Genomic DNA, 20,780 nt, shown 5'->3' with positions numbered 1-20,780 from the left:
GCAAAATATTGTCATTTGCCAGACCTTGTAGCCAAAACCTTGTTTTGGTGTGTTCAATTTTGGCTCATAAAAGTAAGCCTATGTTCCGTTACCAATGACGACATTTTCAAAAGACCGTGCGTTGTTATTTAAAGATTATTCAAGCAACATTGCGCTTTGCATTTTTTATGCTCATCTTTGAGCAAATACAAAATCCATCTGACAGAGATCTTTCTCATTTTAAAATTAAGTTTAAGAATGGTTGCTCACAATGAGATGTCACCGATACTAGACAGACGTTGCTTTTTATGCCAACGGGCATGGGGTTAGTTGAAATTTAAATCTATTAAACCACTAACAAATAATTGATCAAAAAGACAGTTCTTTTTGTCCATACATAGAACAGATTTCATCAAAAATGTCTATACACAATATGTGAAGAAGGCATATGAACATATTTCAATGGCATACTCTGAAATTCTACCATCCAGGTTGAAGAACAGTATACGAGTAGACAATGTAGCGAGCTATAAACACAGCTGAATATGTTAGAAATGTAACACTTACTTGTTTATCTAATCGATTACATTCATGTCCTCATGTATTTACAATATTGAACAATAAAATGTTCATATTTGAACACCCCTTATATTCATAAGCTTTTGCCAAGTTAAAATATATCTTTAGTCATAATAGAGATTGAACATGACACATTCCGCATAAAGCTAACCAATCAGTATTTACCGACTGTCCCTTTCCTAACGCTAAATCTACACCAGTTGTTCGGTATGTTTGCTGTGTCGTTGTTGGCCAAACCCCTTCTTTACAGGATCCTTTTGCCTTGCGCCTTTCTGTCGGAAAATTTCTGTGGAATTTGGGACCAAAAACCTTCTGTACTAGTGATTTGCTTGTTTCAATGCTGTGTAAAATTGAGTGAGTTGAGTTTGAGATTTTTTTTCCTTTTGACAGATAACATTTTGAATTCGACTTTAAACAGAAGGTCGGTGGTTAGTAAATAATATTTCTACTTTAATTACTGATTGACTGCGGCAAAAACATTAAAACATAGCATTCCCACATTTCAACTGTTTGTCAGACTATTGACGGATAGCTTGATAGTAGGAAAATCGGACGAGGGAAAACTTATATCCTTCCCTCTCTCTGTAGCAGTTTTATTATCAGAAATATACTAAAATAATCAAATAAAAATTTACATATAACATGCACATGCACTTATTTCAACTACAGTTTTCAATTCCTTTCAGATTTGAGTTTTGAAATGATCAATAAAATTATTTATATTCCTTACACTTCCTTAACTTTCTTGTATCCCCATTTCACTGCTTTTATTAAATCCATTATTGCTTTGAATTCATCAATAAATGGTTTCACAATATTATTTAAAGGTTTTAAAGGCGCAAGAACGTGTTCCAGTTTGGCTTTCAAATCAATTTCCGAGTTGTGAAGTGAGTGTTTCTGTAAAACATTTTTGAAACAGAATAACAAATTAATGTAATACAGGCGGCTTTGTTATCAGTATAATAATACAGCAATAAAATTATTGTACACCTGTCATATGTAATAGAGTTATAAAAACCGAAGCAATGTACAAAAGTCTTTTGCTTGATATTGTAAAATTAAACATATTTGTAAACCCCACCCCCCCCCCCCCCCCCAAAAAAAAAATAATCTAGGCAAAATCATTATTATCGCCAATTCAAATAAGCTAGTTCTAGTTAAAATATCTCCTTTTACTCCTGATTAAAACAGTACTTTAAGAAAAGAAAAGTATCTAGCATCCAAAATCTGATCAAATTTAATTAACAACACATGTCAAATTGCTCATTTTTATGCCTTTCTTCAAACGGTCATGAAAGGCAATGTAAAGGTGATTGTGTGAAGGTAATTCAGGTCTGAGAGACACATTCAATTTATCTAAAAAGTTTGTGTTTTAAACACATTCCTAAACATTTGCTTGATTTCTAAGTTTCCTTCATTAAATACCACCACCCCCCATTCTTTTTCTATTTTTTATTATTTTTCTATATTTTATTCCTCATTATTACTTCATTTGCCTTTATTTTCTATTTCATTTGTTACTCCTTTCTTCATGAGTAAGATAACTAAAGCAATTTTTTTTACAAAATAGTAGGTATACAGTAAATTTTAAATATTAGTATTACAGCCAGTTCTTATGAAATTTGATACAAAATTATTGCTCTCAGCACGCATAAAATGGTATCATATTCACCGGATATCTTATCAATCCTTTATAAATGCATGTAACTCTTTTATTATACTGCTAACAATTGATGAAAAATACACAGAAAATATAAAGAAAATGAACACAGTATATTAACATTATTCCAGCAAACGAGAATGTTTTTACAAGTTTATGCTGAACTTTTTAGTTTTTCTCTGAAAAACATGAACAATAACCGAAAAAAAAACCTTAATGACTTGACAGATATTTGGACAGTTAAGCTAATATTCGAATGTCTTCAGAAGGTGTCAGTAAGTATAATCATTGTTCATAAATTTTAATTCCAGTATTATTATACATTTTAATTCACGAATAGCTAAGATAGCATGTCGTCTATTAATAAACTCAGAACTATTGACTTTATGATCTAACCGGATACACGCATGCGCAAACAATGTCATGCATGTGGTCAGAACTTTCTCGAGCTATTGAGAAAACAATTGTTTTCATTTCAAGGTAACTGTGACCTTTATCATTACGCATAAGTGCCCTACACAATATCATATTACTCAGTTATTATTGAGTATCCCGACTTTAGAAAGCATGGAGCCGAATCGTTCTGTAAGCACTTTAACAGAAACCTGTTTTACATTAAAGGACATTGTAAGATTGACCTTTCACGCATCGGTACCAAAAACAATAGATATCTTCTTAATGATGTGATCGTCGAATGAGAGATGAATGCTATAGGTTAAATGGAGCTTTAGTTATTGAGCGGAAAGCGTTTTCGCATTTATCTTCGAAAATCAGTGTGCAAATATCATTAGACTTATTGGCAATTGGAGTGAACATCCTAATATGTTTGAAGGCTATTGATCAAATGATAAAATTGCCATTGATCGGACACAGTTTTTACAATCCATGTCACTGTAACCTAGACTATCACTCATCAGCGCCCAAATATAGTGGTATTCTACTCTATGAGGTTTCAATCGCCATGGTTGGGTGGAAATGGTTTTCACGTTTATGCTCACTGAAACATTGAAGCAAATGCATCGGCATCCAAACACAATAATTTCTTCTAATCAAAAGGGGTAATCGTCTATGACGTTCGAAAAGTTATTGTGCGGAAAGAATTTCCCAATTCAAGGTCGCTGTAACCTAAACATTCATGCATCGGCATAAAAAATAGGATATCTGTCTATGAAGTTTGACGGTCATGGGCCAAATGTTTCTAAGATTTTTGAGCGGAATTGATTTTCACTTTCATGTTAACTAGGAAATTGCACAAAGCGATAAAGGTGTTTAACCCAATAAGTGTGACCATCTTATGACGTTTAAATATTTGGGGAACAGTTGTTAAGTTCCGAGGAGAAAACGGATCATTTTACCTTGAGCATCAGCGCCCAGAACAATAGTGATATTGTTTTAATCAGAGAGATCTTGTATATAGTTGTTTTCCGACCAACATTAAGAAAACAATACACCTTCTTTCAATTCAAAAAAGGGCATACTAGATAAGGTATTATATTATACCGATATGCTTTAGATTGTAATCATCTTTGAAATTCATATTTTCTATTGTAATGTCACTTAAGTATTGCATGCATCTATTTTTTAACATTTTAACAACAGAAGTGTTTTTTAACTGCTCTTTAAAATGTAAAAGTATTATTCATGACTTTAACAAAAAAATGTTATCAAAATATTATAGAACAAAATCGAATTTCAGAATAATGAACCCATGTTACCATGTCGCCAATGCCATCACTATAGGCCGAGGTCATTTTGGACTGCAAGTAACGTCGCTTTCGACCAGCAGAGGTTCTAAGAAGTTTAGTTATGGCTTCATCAAACCGCATTATTATATTTGGTATCTGCTTTGCTGCGTTTAACCATTCAGCTGCACGGCCTAAAATTTTGGTAAGTTAATGAATTAAAAAAATAATGCAAACTGAAAACATTTTATTTAAAGGTAAATTCTCATTTTACAAAAATATTTACGTGAAAAAATGCATTAATTTCTTAACTGTCGTTTGTTTTAAGGAACATGACTTAAGAAGTTAAGGTCAGTCTCTTTTGTAAAGACGATGACTTTTACTGTGCTAAGGCGGTACCAAATTGATTTCTTATTTGTTGGATGCAGCGCACCTGTTTCGAAAAACAGGGTTAAAAAATACTTTTACAGTCCGCATCTATCTAGGCAGAAATAAAATTAAGACTTCTTATGTCTGTAAGATTATCTATTGAGGCCACCGTTTATCCCTGCGCGACTAAATGAGTTTGAATTACTTGAGACTTTGCATCTTTTAGCTACAGCAGATGTGCTGTTTCGAATTGTGTCGATTTAAGTTGGTAACACCTGTGGTTAGCCAAAATCATTTTCCTGTTTCGATGCCATATGACCTAAATTTTGTTGGTGCGTCGTAAAAACCAAATAAACTTGTGTTATAAAGTCCGTTAAACAATGTATATAGACTGTGATTTGAAGCATGACTTTAGTGACTTTGTCGAAATTGCAGTCAATGAAGACCTGTAATATTTTGAAAGTGATAATATAGCTTCACACGCTTATTTCATTGATAATATAATTCAAGTGCTTCTTAAGACTGGCAGGGAGCAACCGTTGGTTCTTAATTTTTGAAATTGCAGCAGATAAAAACTAACGTGTTTGACCTCATTTGACCCTGCTGGAACGCCACTAGCCTTTCAATACAATTTATTCAATTGGCAGTGTTTAATAAGAACATTTTTATCAGTTACGTCGGTCAATATAAAGATAGCAACGATAAGTCTTGTTAAAAGTGCATGTTATTTACATCATGTACCTCTGAATTTCCTCAAATAATGTGAAGAGAGGGGAGAAACTTGGACTTCATGTGCCTGTGTGCATTAGTTGACAATTGTTTGAATAACTATGATATGATTATGATTAGTACAATGTTACTTCAAAGTGACTAAAATATATTTGGGATTGTCTATATTGTCTCAATGGGATTGGCAAAACAACCACCGCAACAAAATTGGTAATTGTATGAAGAAACGATGAACTTGTTTTCTCCCAGCCACAATTTTGCCAATGGCACGTCGTAAGACGGGACTAATACATTGAATTTTAAGTTTTTTGACAATGTGGCACCGCAAAAATAGATACTCAATGCTTTCAAAATCTTAACTACAAAAAAGAACATAAAGGATTTTCTTTGATTTTCTTTGATTTTATATAAAGATGATTGGTCCCAATAATTCTATGTAAAATTCGTGTTTTGAACCATTGTAAATTGTCACATTTTGTAATTCTTAAAGGCTTTTAAAAAAATAAACTTAAATTGTTTATTAATGTGATAAGATATACTTTTAATCAGAAAATGTAATTTTATTCTATTCATTTACCTGTAGGGTACTTTTAAGTGGGGTTGCTTCTGTTTATGCTTTGATAACAAACAAAGAAATATAGGTCTTTTTTCTAAATTTGATTTATTTATTCAATTGATATTTGAAAATTCCCCGAAAGAGTTTTCCCTCACCAGATAAAGGCTCTGTGTATTATCATTTGAATTAAAATGATTGTTGTACATTTTAGAAATGCTTTAAAATATCCTAATTTTCATAAGTATGCAAATATTTCCCATTTCAAAGGGATGTGGTTCCAAAAATAAATGAAAATATGAAAATAAAACACTATTTTTCAAACTAATTACACAGTTTTATTCAAATGGTAAGATAGGCACATGTCTATGTCATTTTACATTATTTCAAAGTTTGTACTTCTTAAAACTATAACTGGTTCAAATTCTAGTTACAAAAGAAAAAATATGATCATACTAAAATGGGGAAAGGGGCATAGAGGGTAGGCCCGCTGGGGATTGGGCTATTCTTTTATAATGTACACTCTATTAAAGAACCTCTATAACCATAAAAAGGCCTGCTTGTGTTCATTGTATGCAATGACACATGTCCAATAACGTGTAAATGTTTACATGTTCTATCAAATATAAATTATTTCTTACCTGGCAAGAACATACATGCGTCAATCACTGTATTTTTTATATCCAAAGCCATTGATACCGCCATTGCTATGCTGAAAATTAATATACATTATATGATTAGCCCTAAATTAAAAAGAAAAACACAAAAAAAACCTAATATTAAAAAAGTTATCAATGTACTTATCGTTGCGGTGTAACTTTTTTGAACTTAGATTTGAAATATGCCATAAAGAACAAAATGCAACACTTTTAATAGTCTTTCTATATGGTCATTAAGTATGAGTCTGATTCTTTTTTTAGATAGGGAAATCAAATTTAGCCAATTAATATGATGCTTCACCCAGTGAATATGATTTATGCACGCGCAGTGAACCTTATTCTATTTTTGATTGAGAAAATCCAATTTAGCAAGTGAATATGATACAACACCCAGTGAATATAACTTTATTTATTCTGTCGACTACTGTTTGAACCAATGAGATTGCAGCATTGTTTAAATCATATAAAAAACAATTATTGACTTATAAGCTATTGAATATGATGTGATATTGAAGGGCAATATATCATATTGACCGAGGCACTAGTCAATAATTTTATAGTAAAAACCATAACCTATACATAATTTAATTATCAAGTGCTTTTTATTTAAATCATTTTTTAATTTCTAAACAAGGTTCAATAGATTATGTTTTTGGTTTAGAGGCTCGGAGTTTTATACTATTATTCCATTATTTCAATATAGATACATCCCGATTATTACAATATATACCTCCTCCCTTTGCAAAAAGTAACAGCAATTTTTAAAGTCAATATTTAATATAATAAAATTGACAAATTATGAAAAAAAAATCAGTAAAAACAGCTGATTTAGGTGAATTGTCGTCAATGTTTTTTGTCAGTTTTCATGCAGATAATATAATTTTGAGAGAATTTTTCGTCTTAAACAAAACGACCCTAAAATGGCAACCAGCAGACGGAGGAAATTATTGCTATATGAAAAGCATTTGTATTGAAACATTAATTTATAATGTTTCAAAGAAGTATAGAATAAGAATTTTACCTAAATACGGATCTTAATATTGTGTGAAACAGCATTCACTTTAACTAAAAAATGAACTTTAGAATATAACTTAATCTTACTTTGATATCGCCCTTGACATCGATGTTATTGCTTGCATAGGATTGTTCATAATTTGGCTTAAACTCTTCACAATAAGGTTAAATGCATCGACAATTTTCTTTGATATATATGGCAGTCCAAGAGTAACAGCGTCGACTATATCCTAAAATAATTAAATGAATTATGGATGATTTCCGATACAACAGGTCATTTTAACATCTCCACATTACTGTGTATGAATTTACTGAAGATATCATTTACTTCTTTGATTTTTTTCTTCTTATTTTCCTAAAATAAACATTTTAATTAATATCAAAGCAATAATTTACAAAATTAATGTTTTAAGTTCTTTATCTTATAGGTTAACGAGTTTGAAGATATTTCTTGATATATCCCGAAAAGATACATTTGATTATTGTGCGTATTGTGAACACATGAATACAAGTATTTACATGATTACTTACATTGTAAAACTTCAAGACATTTTGCTTAATACCATCAATGAAATTTCTAACAGTTTGTAAAATATTTTTTATTTCCTCAACAACAGTTGATCCAGCCATGTTAAATATTTCTACAGCAAAAACTTTGAGTCTCTGATCTACATCTCCAAGTATAGTTGGAAGATTCTTTACGACTCGGACAATCTTGTTTACATTTTCACTAAGGCTTCGACCTAGATAAGATAACAAAGTAAAATTATTTTCCGGATTTATTTTATCAGTAGATCATTATAAATTTGACTATTTTTGTCACTATTCGTTAATAGCAATGAAGGTTCCATCCGAGTACAGAATTGGACATGGTACATAGTAGCCTAGACTGAACCTTTCAAGACTCTCAATATTTATTCAGTCAAGTTTAAAAAGTATGCATTGTTTTTTGTTGCATGTATAATTTAAAAAGTCATTAAGTTTTGTGATTTTATAAATATAAATTGCGCGTTTATTCTCCAAACAAATCTCTGACACCATTTTAAGAATGGGATACTACGCAGCACAGAATTTGCCGAGTGATATCCTCGTTGTTATGTCAGCAAACACTTAATGTAAGGGCAAATTCTCAATCAGTCCAACACCGTCCGATTTGTTTGTCATATTAATATTATAACACTTCTCGGTGGCCTGTTATTATAACAGTCAACCGACGATGCAGTGTTTATTTTAAAACAGTAAAACATATATAGTGGCCTGTTTCAAACTATATGGCTATTTTTATCATTTACAAATGTTTATTTCTTTGTTTCTGTTTTGTCATCTATTTCATTTGTTATAATTATTACATAATGTACGTACATAAACATTATTATCAATAGCGTAATCAAATAATGACTTTGATGACTGCTCGGATCAAGTAATGTTTAATCATAAATTTGTCTAGAAATGCCAGAACTTGTATTAGAAGAATACCTTTAAAGGACATGATGATTTTTCGGAAATTTGTGACTGCATCGGTTATGGGAGTTACAATTTTCGCGAGGATTTTGTCAAAAATGTGCACCAAGTCCGACAAGCTGTTTATACCAAAGTCCTGAAATTTATTATTAAGCTTATCAGTTAGTGGTCTAATGCTGATCATTACATAAATGTATACAAACAATGCACGCACGCATGCACGCGCGGACACATACACACACGCGCGCGCGCGCACGCACGCGCGCGCACACACATACATACATACATACATACTATACATCAATTTTTAAAAGCCATAAAAATAGAAAATTTCCTAAAGAACATACAAAACCGCAAAACAGACAACTGGCCAAAGTTTGATGTATTGCTTAAATACATATGGTCAATCATATATTTGGGATAATGTGCACTTAAAAACTACAGAAAAGAAAAGTTTACCTTTAATACATTGAGATCATACGCAATACGACCTTTAAAGCAAACATAAGCTTTGACGATGTCTACTTGAAAGTCAATCATTCCAACATGAGCTTCGGCATAAGCACCGTCATAGAGGTCTATTATGAAATGGCCGCTTAGAAGTGCTAAAATACCAAATACTGAGATCGTTATTTTTCTCAAAATATAAACTTCAATTCAGGAATAAAAAGCTACCTTAAGAACTATAAACATATATCATGTCACTTAATTACACTCATGTTTTCAGCAGGAAAATTGAATTAAATTAGATAGTTTTCAAGTAAGACCTAGATTTCACCTAGATTTGACAAACCCTGGAATAATTGACTGATCAATAACATACTTTTCTTGTCAACGCAAAAGGCTAATATGGACATTGTTATGTCGTTGTTTAAATGTATGAAGTCATATCAAGATAACATTCATTGAATCGTACCCAATTTCAGATCAAGTATATTTCGTATATGAAGACCAAAACTGGCTCCAATAGCACTATTTCCGATCGTCTTGTCCCATTCAATACCAGGAGGTTTGATAAAAACTCGAATGCCTTGTTCCAAAGTCTGCAACAAACTTCGACGTACACGGGAAACAATAGGATAGCTGTAATTCTTGCTGCAAAAGGTGGGTCATTAGTCATCACACGTGTTATAATACCAAAGTTGAATGCTAGAATAAATTAAGTACTTGTCAAAAGTTGACTTGACATGTGTTTCACCAAAGGAAATGCATTAACACTAACACAAATCGAATATTACTATCTCACATAAATTTCTATTGAGGTGACTAATACACAGAACAAAAATGAAACGGTTTATTTTATACAGAACTGAATTACTAAACAAAACTAATTTTTCACACGTTCAGCTGAAAGCTTAAGATCTTTTTGTAACATTTTTCTCAGATTTTAATAAACAATATCTCTGTTACCTTAACACAACATTTTCATGTTCGATAGTAAAGTTATTACTCCGTGGATGTTTCTTTAGAACATCTGTTGCCGTCTTCCGTACAATATCATCGTCGTCATGTACAGCACTCGTTAAAAGTGCATGTGCACTCTGAAATTTAAGAGCATGAAAGGTAGCTCTACTACAAATTATAAGGAAATTTCAGTTTGTTTAGTAAGAGATGCTCAAACGTTTTAGCAACATAATGACTGGTTATTGAATTGTATATTGCTGTCTGTATCGCCCATAAAACGCTACGATATGACTAAAAGGAGCTGTGTTTTTACGTTGGCAGGCCGGAGCTTTGCAGTAGACCTTTATCGTTTGATGTCTTTTACCAGCTAGTGTTTTATTCAAGATATCATATGTTAAGATTTCGTAACTTAATCTAGTGATATTGACTTACTTCGTTACATGAGAAATGTCTAAGACTATGTATAGCAGCTCGGCGCCACGCGGTAACACCAACATTAGGCTCCATGTATGACTTGATGTGCTTGATTGATCTAGATTTGCCTGCGTTTCCAAGACTTTGAATGAGGACCATCTTTGTTTCAATATGTTTTCTAGCCGCCATATCATGCTGAGTAATAGATCGTCTTTTTCTTGGTTTTACAATATCCATTGATCTCGCTGTAAATGTTAACAATTTAATACAAATTATACATGTACGTACGTTAAAAGAAAAGGTTAAACACGTACTTTTGGGTTATTTCATGAGCCGTTGTTATGTGTAATACAGCTTTCACGCTATATTCATTTGGTTTGTACAAACTGACCTACCCCTTTTCATATGGATCAAAACAATTATTAATGTAATTACATAACCTTCATAACATATCATTTCCCCATGTTACGATCGTTTATGTGGTAGTCAAATTTGTTGTAAATTCTAATTGTTATTTGTGTAAATAAATCAATGTGATAAAATAAGAAGCTAAGTTTACCCGCCTATGATAAGAAACCAATCATTAAAGGTTTTGCCGGATTTAAGGCTCCAACCGACCAATTAGAAGCAACTTTGCTTGAAATAAACATTCGGTTTTATTTAGATATTCTGACAACCTTCTCTTTGTCAAAAGAACAATGATAAAATGAAAAGGCGTTTTGATTCCCATCCGAATGAACATTCAGAATGAGCATTTAGAAAGGGATACAAATGCCTTAAACATTGGAAATAGCACCTGCGTTCCGTCAGAAAGGGATATAATTTATGTGAAACCTGTTATCAGAAAACTTTCCATAAATCTTTGCCTTGTCACACAAACTGTATGAAATATTCGATGCATATCTCATTCTATGTTAAAGGTTATTGTGATGATATCACATGCAATTGCTGTCAAACTGCTGTTTTTCAGTCGGGTAATAGAATTTTTGTTAAATGGCTTTATTATTGAATTTGTGCGCCGTGGTTTATGTGATAAATAAGTTGTACAAATTATTTACTTTCATTGTGATGATCAAGCCAGTTTTCGATTTTCTCAACAATTCTGTCAGACTCTGTCATGTTCTTGTCATGTAGTGATTTAGCCATGGCCCCAAGTGATAAGCATGCTCTCTTCCTGGTCTTTGTTAACGTAGGTGTCTCTGAAAAACAAAACGAACATAAACTGATAAAGGTAGATCATGCATTTAGATAGACATTTTATGTACAAAGAAAGGCCTCTTTTCTGTGTCTTCTAAACTGACTTGTTTATTCTGTATTTATTAGAGCAGATGTACAATTTGTTAAATATAGTTGGCATCTCTTGTCGCCTATTTTAAATCACGTCCGATTGTATCGATAATTAATAAGATGAATTTACTGACCTGAAGTTTCTAGCACATATGTTAAAAAAATATCCAAAATAATAAATCCAAAACATTTTGTTTATTAAAAGTATCATATTTACGACCTCCAGGTTTTGCATCGTCGCCGAAGCAGAGGGCCTCTACGTGCAGGACAATTTCCTGAAAAAAATAGAGTTATAAATTTTAATATTTCTTTCATAAAATCATGCATGGAATTCTCACATGGATCAAACTTTTGTTTAGAAACTGTGTTCGTTTGTTTTTTTTTTTTTCAGAAATGTTGAAATATGTTGGTAAAATAAGACCTATGAATATCATAAAACAATAAAGTTAGAACAATATTTTAAATCAGTAAGGCATTTAAACTGATATGCTATGTAAGGATAGTTTGTACATGAATAAGAATAGTTCTTAACTTACAAGTGCCGGTGATGGTATGGCTATTGCATGAAATAAGCATCTTCTTAAGTCGTCTTCAGTGATATTTGGCCTACTCATAACCAAATCAAGAACCAATAACTGTGCCTCAACGCTTCCTTCACGTGCTATAATGTCTATGAAAAGATTTCTTTCATCTTTACATAATATGTCGATTTCTTCACAGGTACTTGTAAGTGCTTTTTTACCAAAGTCTAGGAAGTCTTCTTTCTTCAGGGAATATATCAATTCTCGTAAATTGTGCACACATTCAGTTCTGTTTCTGTCATCTAAAAGAATTATTTATGCATATGCTAAGACAAATAGTTTTGAAATGACTTTGTTTTAAATGTTCTCATTATAATTTATTTTATTCACTTAAATGTAAAGGTTTGAACAGGCTTCATTTTTGTAATTTTGCCGTTTTGGACGTTCTTTAGGGATTCTGTTTCTATATACTTTAAACTTTTCTTGTTTGACCTTTTTTCTTAAAAGATATATACATGATCTTTGTCACTAGGAGTTAATATTTTTTTTAATTTAACACAAAGAAAGATTTGAGATATTTTATCACAGACGCATCCTCTTTTTGTTTTAGTAAAAACAATGATTTAATGCGCACCTACTTAAAGGCTTAAAATGTCCCAGAAATGCTTAATGTTTTATTTTTCAAAAGAGTTTTATATGTGGTGTCCTGATAAAGTTTTATAAAAGTTACTCATAAGACAATAACTTGTAACATACTTTACTTCTGTTGTTTTTTTAACAAAAGCACAGTTATAGTGATTAAGTATTTTGTATAGAAGACAAAATAAATTATTTGTTTCCATTAGCTTCTTTCATGACGAATAATAGACAATAAACGGAAACAAATATTCTTTTTGATGCATAATGTGGTTTTAACTGTTTGATGGCAAAAAAGTAGCATAACGATTTGTTTTATGCACAACCAAATCAATAATAATCGTGTCTCTAATGATCTTACATTTATTTTCTATAGAGTGAACACATGCCAGATTACTTTGTATCTCATTCTCCACCTCCTGCAACGACACTTTCTCTGGAGGCATCTGTCAAATAAAAGTGGCTTTTTAACTGTTATATTGTAAAGAGTTATTCAGACAAATTAAAAAAATATATATATAGGTATATCATTTATAACAAAACATTTAGAGTTAAGTCGTAAGGATTAGCCTTACTTGTATTTGTTTAAATTGTGTCTTTAAATCTTAACTTGTTACAAAAATCGGAATTCTCATTTGTCGCTTTTTCTCTGCATGTTATATTCTGTGCTAGTTCTCTACATATGCCCTGTGTTACTATTACCCTTTCCTTGATATTGAATGACAATAACATACAGAAAGAGGTAGTAACAAATTAGCGGATTTGCAAGACATCGTGATGTCTCTATATTGTCGTACATGTACAAAGGTTTAAAGACAATTGTTCACCAACCTGTCGTACTGTCAGTGTATCTCTCTGCATGTCACGTAGACTGTGGCTTGTCATTTCGTAATGTTTCCTTTAATTAGAGATAAAAGAGTTTAAGTTTATAGTACATTACTTACCGATTGCAGTAAACCTTAAGCAAAAGGTGTTTCTATAAAATCTGCCCCCAAGTCTTTACAAGGTGTATTTCAATAATTTTACCTGTGTTCACGTGAACAAAATTGAAAAATACAAATTGATATATGAGCCCTGCCATGACAAAACCAACATAGTGTGTTTACGAACAGCATGGATCCAGACACGCATCCGCGTAGTCTGTTGAGGATCCATGACGTTCGCTATCAGTTTAATTACTTGTAAAAGGGTTTGTAAGCATGGGTCATGACGAGACTACACAGATGCGCAGACTTGTCTGGATCCATTCCCTCGTAAATTTTTTTTCAAAATCCAGAGAGAGTGGTGGAATATACAGAGAATTGTTTTATATTGTCGTTTTTTTGTTTAACTGACGTATAAATCTTGAGAAGAAATCTCAATGAGAATTGACTAACATAATATTTATTAAACACATGCTAATTAGGAAAAGATTTCAGCATTACTAAAATGATATTGAATAATTATGATAAGATTATACACCTTTTTATTGTCATTTTCAGCTTACTTCTTGATATAGAGCTGATTTTTGGAAATTCTGAAAATAAAGAAAAGTTGTAATGTTGATATGCTTTCATCTTACCTTTTAGTTAGCTAAATCGAACAATGAATATGAATTTATGATACTACTAGAAAAAGATATGATTGATTGCAATTATAGCACAATCAACATAATTATTAATCATGTACAACGAGTATGTAATGAATAAAGAAAAGTACTTTTCATTGAATGCTTTTTTTTTTATTGATAACTTCACGTGCCTGTTTTTTTTGTTTTTTTTTGTTTTTTTTTCATTTACAACAATTATATTGGCCATTTCTTTGGGTGAATAAATAACATGACTCGCGCCAAGAACATGTGATTGACATTTTTATAACCTGGTTTAATTATGGAAATACTTATTTAAGTTTATTATGAAAATGTTTACCTCCCGACTGTTCCTCTTTTATCTGTTCGAAACCATCCATTGTTTTACTGTAACGAAATTATGAATGCGTAAATTTTAGTCACTTATACCATAAAGCAATAAATTAGAACATAATCTTTAAATGGGAAGTGTTTGTCTCAAGGTAAGGTATTACTTTGATGATTTTTTATGTTGATGTTTGTATATAATGCCTTTATATTATTTGTACTTTGTTGTATCACAAGCAATAAATTTGAAGTGGCGACGTGGTCGACGAACCTGTAATCTTATGAATGCTAGCCTCATGGATTCAAACCCCGCAATAGAACTAAAATAAATACTGTATAAACCAATATATTTGATGCTATATATTATAGTTACAGTCGGGTCTTTTATTGTAAAAATGTTGTGTGGATTATCTTCAATGATCAATAATATCTTAGTATTGAATATAAATACAAAATATACATATATAAAAACTGAAAGAATGTAATAATGTTGAAATATTCCTGTGCTTATTTGCCTCCATTTACAGTGTTGGCTAAATTTTCCAAATCGATAGTCAAACATACGTACAAGATATTACAGGAATTGTCTTTCTTCAATTGTTATATAAATTTTACCACGCACAGGCTAATAAAAATACTATTTCATAGGATACTACTCGTTTACTAGTGTTGCTGTTTTTAGAAAATTTCCACTAGTCATGTTAATGATACCAAATTTATTATGACAAGGAAAGTTGAGAAAACAAGAACTATCTACGTGTAATCGATAATCAGAGTAGATTCTGTAAATGACCTTTACATTTAGAATTTTGTCAGAGGCGATTCTGGAAAAAAGTAGGTGATTAATGGTTATGATGACGTCTTTAAAGTCCAAATAAAAGCATTAATACGTGCCTATTCGACAAAATCGTCAAATAATTTTGACCTCAAGAGGATGCGCTAGGTTAAATGGCAGACAATTTGTAGACACGTTAATCAGTTTAATTTAGTTTTGCAAATTTTCAAAATCATGGCAATAATATTAAAAGAAACACCTGATTGGCCGAAACGAAATTATGTTTGTAAATAATAAAATAATGATTATTGAAAATTAAAAAATTATTTTGACTGTCATTTATTTAACTATAAACTGTTGCAGGTGGTGCGATAGCTCAGTTGGTTAGACCACTGACTGTCACTCCTGAGGTTCCGGGTTCGATCTTGGGTAAAACCCTTGGGATTTTTCAGAAACACTTTCAGTGTTTTCCACCTTTCTAGAGGTTTACTGGTACGAAACAAAGGTAATCCTCGCATGTTTCAGTGGTATACACTGGGCATGTAAAAGAACCAAGGAATCTATTCAATAACAGCTAGGGACTGGTTCCCGGATTCCCTTGTATCTCATAGCTGTCTCGGTAAGGACCCTACTGGAAATAAGTGCTTCCACTTTCGTAGGTTATCCTTGACCGCCCGGTCTAAAGAAAATCAATCAATCAACTCAACGTTATTTTAAAATATAGATTTAACAATTCAGTACAAGTACGCCGGATATTGAAGGCATCATTCTTGTTTTACAGACACTTTATAAAATTTTGACTTATTTCTTTTAAGTTAGAAAAATATATGATAAGACTAAACACAAGTTTGTTAAATAATCACCTTGACATCTTAGATGGCGTGTGGCGTAATGTAATGTTATCTATGGAATCTACGTGAACTGGTGTACCTCTCAGATCAAGATGAACAGTCTGAAATCAGATAAGAAGACGTCAGACAAATACAACGTTAGCCGTCTAAAAAGGTTTTTTCCATGGACTCACTTCATTTGAACCTTATTACTAGATCTATGTTAATAACGCAACATGGATAAACTACCCATATCAAAGCACACACTTTATTATTATACTTATGTCGACAACTTAATTGTGGAAATCGTTTAATTATGCAGACGTTTTAACGTCATTTTCTATTTCTTGAACAATGATGTGCATTAAATGCATTAACATCTTATTTCAATTCAATGAATTATACATACACTACATCGTCATACATAATAGTTTGCATATTTGCACACACGTGCTCACAACAAGAAAGATATTAATTGTTGTACCCTACTTTAAAGGGAAAACATAAAAACATAAGATAACGTGAAGGATAACCTTATTATGAAGTCTATGAACATCTTTCAAGCTTTGATGTTTGCGCACAAATGTTATGCCGTCGCTGTGACGAGTGGCTTCATACTCATGTTCTAAATGACCTGAAATTTGTTTTTCTTGGCATTACTTTTACATGTAATTTAAAGCAATAAAACTCCGTCAAAAGCGGTTTTTCTTAAATAAATATTTATATATATTATCTTGTAAATAATGATATTTAAGCTGGAGTTTGGGTCTTTTAAAACGGCAAGGCTAGTTCACGGGTGATCAATACAGTGTTATTTATACTTTATTATATATTAATAATTCTAGAAACAAAATAGTTCGTATTCAATTATTTTTGCCTGTGAATGACTTTATGACTGCCGGCAAACTATACGGATCGGATCGGCTATATAAATGCCATTATCAATTGAAATAAGAAATGACAGAATGTTTGTTAAGGCAGGACCTGCGTGATCTTCCTCATTAGACGTGAATTTCCAATGATCACCATCATCTACCTGTAACAAAAGATTGCAAATAGAAACTGAGAAATGTTTGTCTGTCCCTGAGGTTTATCATTTTAGTAAGAAAAATATTATGATTTTATTCTTACGTGAAATAACGTTTAGTATGTGATACATCATGTTTTAATTAAGTAGTGTTACACCGCAATACATCGTCTCAACGAATCATATATATGTGGACGTTTATAGTTTAATTTTGTACACATGTGAACGATTTGAGGAATATAAAGAAATAGGCTAAAATAACAGACGTTGTTTTAAATTTTCTTGATGTGATAATGAATTAGCAGCAGCAGCAGAAGAAGTATAAGTATACAGTTAAATGATGTAATAATGTTGACATTTGTATGAAATGATACACGTTTACGTGAAAACGACAAAACTTCTTTATGACAAAAGACCGTGCTGGTTTGAATAAATGAACGGAAGAGCAACCTTTGGAAACGACGTTTAAGTGGGATTTTACACAGATATTTAGACGCACAAAGAAGCATGGTGTGAAAAATTATCCACGGATAGAATAGCATTCTTGCATTTTGTGTGTAGGGTTAAGTAATAAAAAAAAGCTTCGAAACACGAGGCTATCTGATTTGTACGCCCCAAGAATTAATCAGATTGCCAAGTATTTTGATGTTCTTCCTCTTTTGTATCATAGTCAAACATAAAAACACGCTCCCTGTTGTCAAACTATGAAACCCAGGAGAAAAGTAACCAATGAACGAGCATCAAATATGATATTTCTGTCGCTTTAACTTTCTCTGCCGTCACAATAAGTAAACCCTAGCAAAAATGAGCCAATCTATGGGCATGCTCTGGAGTGCGGGTAACTAATACCTGCACTCCAGTTAACGCACGGTTCATGTATATGCATACAATTTAACTCTGACACATTTTCAACAGAAAGGTCCCCATACTATGATACAAAGAAATGTACTGCACGTCCATGTGTTAAGAGATATTTAAAGGAAATAAGAGCGTTGTCGCAAAATGTACAGCTTACGTCGTAAATAGGTTTTGTTTGCAAAATGACTGTGATATGATTAACCTTTTTTGAAATTGTCTTTACCAAATTCATCATTGTCATCAATATGTTTGATTTTGTTGTGATAGAGAAAAAAAATAGTTATAGTGTGAGAAGTGGTAGTGTGAGCTGTTCGGCTGTAGGGATATTTACGGTGGCACAAATGTGACATGTGTGTGTTTTTATTTATCTCTTGGCCACGAGATACTATGTCGTGGCCACGAGGTACTATGTAGTGGTCACGCAATAGCTAAGTCGAGGCCACAAGATGCCAATGATTGGCTCTGGTGCGACAGCCAGATATCCACTTAACGACAGAGGAGGCAACTCATTTAGGTAGCGATAATTTGTCATCACATGTTATATTTGATGACGACAGACGTTTTAGAGATACGTTATGGTAAGCGCTATGTAGATACACTACCACATTCGACCAACAGAGGGGAGCATGCGAATCGCGTCACATCTACTCGATAGTAACACGAATGCTGACCGCAAACATAAGAATGAAATTGTACCTGGTGATGGGTTTTATTCTTTAAAAAAAAACAAGGGGTGAATCGATAACATGAGTGAAAGCCTTAAATTGCTAGTAGAGCTCATACCTCAAACCACATTATGTTTGCAAAATTTTTATATTGACGTCGACATTGTGGTTAGAGTTCATGTACCAGAAGAATGTATGATAGTGTCACTGGAATATTTTATCGAGATTAAGTTCTTTTTGCAGTTGTCAACCTTCTCAATTACAATATACCTGTATAACTCACCTGTGTTTTTAAACCATAGTAGCAATAGTAATGAAACTTTCCCATTTACCCATTCATTCCATGTTTTGCTTCCTCAATCAGTATATTAAACATTACATGTGAGGTTGCCGTTTGAAACTCATCACTCTGACGGCAATGCGCTTTTCAAGCGCTAACTACTTTTTCCAAGGAAGCCTTCTGGATCGCCTTTTCGAGTTTCTTGAGAAGTGCAACGAAGAAAAAGGCGAAAACTTAAAAGGGTTTAACTTACCATTTACACAGAATAATCTAACTACAACTAGTTAATTTCACATGTCCCTTTCGTGTCAATAGTGGTAGCTTACGCAGTTCATAATGGTTCCACAGAAGAAATATAGTCATGGAAGCGGTAGCGATTTGATACTGTAGCAGAGATAGTAATAACAATGTTTAAAGTGTAAGTTTAAGTTGAATTTATGATACTAGTAGCTGAATTGGTACCGAAGTAGTTTTAATAATAGTAGTGTGTTTAGTTTTAGAAGCGGCAGTGTATAATCTGGTAATATTGTACAAGTGGTATTAGAGTGTGAATTGCAGTGTTAGCGATCGAAAAAGTAGAAGTGTTTATACTATAGATATGATCGTAATCAGTACTGTAGCGTTAGTGATGGTGATAATAATAGCTGTAGCAGTAGAAGTGATAGTAATAAAACTGTTAGTCGTTCTTCAGGCAATGGTAATTTAATCTAGGGTCATTATATGGTGCTCCCCTTCCCATACGAAGATTGTACGGCAAAGAATGACGGTAATGATTATTTTAATTTTGTCACTGGACAAGAGCTGTATACATCTGTAGACATATTCGAACAATAGTAGTTTACATAAGCTGTGTACGTTTCTGACCAACATATCAATTCAAACGAAAGCTTGAAACGGCTGTAAACTGTGTGAAATGTTCTTTTCAGGGACCCTTTTCGTGGACTCATTCATAAGCTATGAGATCTTTGCTCGGAAAGACGTACATAAATGTACTAAGTATACAATAATATTGCCTTTTTATTGAAAAATTAACCAAATTTTTTTTTAATCATGCCTATTTGCCACAAAGTGTACGTCAAAAAAGTGGACGATATTAAACGCAAAACGTTAGTATAAGTAAAGGACATTTTTGCGGTGTAACGGTCCTCTACAAGTTTTATGCGATTTGTTTGAAACTTATATGATTACTTACAAGTTCACAGTGTGTAAACGAAATCAGTGTATCATTAATTGCAAGTCTATATACGTCACTGTGTATGGTTTATTAAGAGCACAAACAACTGCTTTTTCCGACCACAGTATCATTTATTGCAAATGAATTAAATTCAACTTTTATCATTTCTTGCGAGGACCGGAAGTAGACGCGTTTTTCCACTGTGAAGTTATAACTGTAACGATAAACCACTGTTACATTTATATTATTTTTACATGATTTTCCTGCAAAATTAATTGTTATTTACCTGTCTTTTTATGGACAAAGTGCTCGCTAGAACTTTCTTCATTG

General features: G+C 32.3%; 1 protein-coding gene across 1 annotated transcript in view; it reads right to left on the bottom strand.

Moving 5' to 3' along the window:
* LOC132726932 (uncharacterized) overlaps positions 1–20,780 on the bottom strand; it is a 140,483-nt gene that overhangs the window by 39,792 nt on the left and 79,911 nt on the right. Inside the window, exons 12-23 of the mRNA XM_060712346.1 lie at positions 11,562–11,702; positions 10,522–10,748; positions 10,096–10,226; positions 9,602–9,780; positions 9,145–9,290; positions 8,701–8,821; positions 7,756–7,967; positions 7,312–7,454; positions 6,193–6,263; positions 3,934–4,094; positions 1,289–1,455; positions 724–898 (exon numbers count right to left, since the gene is read on the bottom strand). Coding sequence (XP_060568329.1) covers positions 724–898; positions 1,289–1,455; positions 3,934–4,094; positions 6,193–6,263; positions 7,312–7,454; positions 7,756–7,967; positions 8,701–8,821; positions 9,145–9,290; positions 9,602–9,780; positions 10,096–10,226; positions 10,522–10,748; positions 11,562–11,702 — 1,874 coding nt within the window. The remainder of the gene's footprint in view (positions 1–723; positions 899–1,288; positions 1,456–3,933; positions 4,095–6,192; positions 6,264–7,311; positions 7,455–7,755; positions 7,968–8,700; positions 8,822–9,144; positions 9,291–9,601; positions 9,781–10,095; positions 10,227–10,521; positions 10,749–11,561; positions 11,703–20,780) is intronic.

The sequence above is a fragment of the Ruditapes philippinarum genome, unplaced genomic scaffold (assembly GCF_026571515.1).
Source record: "Ruditapes philippinarum isolate M1 unplaced genomic scaffold, ASM2657151v2 ctg23_1_1_1_1, whole genome shotgun sequence".
NCBI classification, from domain to species: domain Eukaryota; kingdom Metazoa; phylum Mollusca; class Bivalvia; order Venerida; family Veneridae; genus Ruditapes; species Ruditapes philippinarum.
Note: the sequence above shows the minus strand (reverse complement) of the source record. Positions and strands in the feature narration are given on the sequence as shown.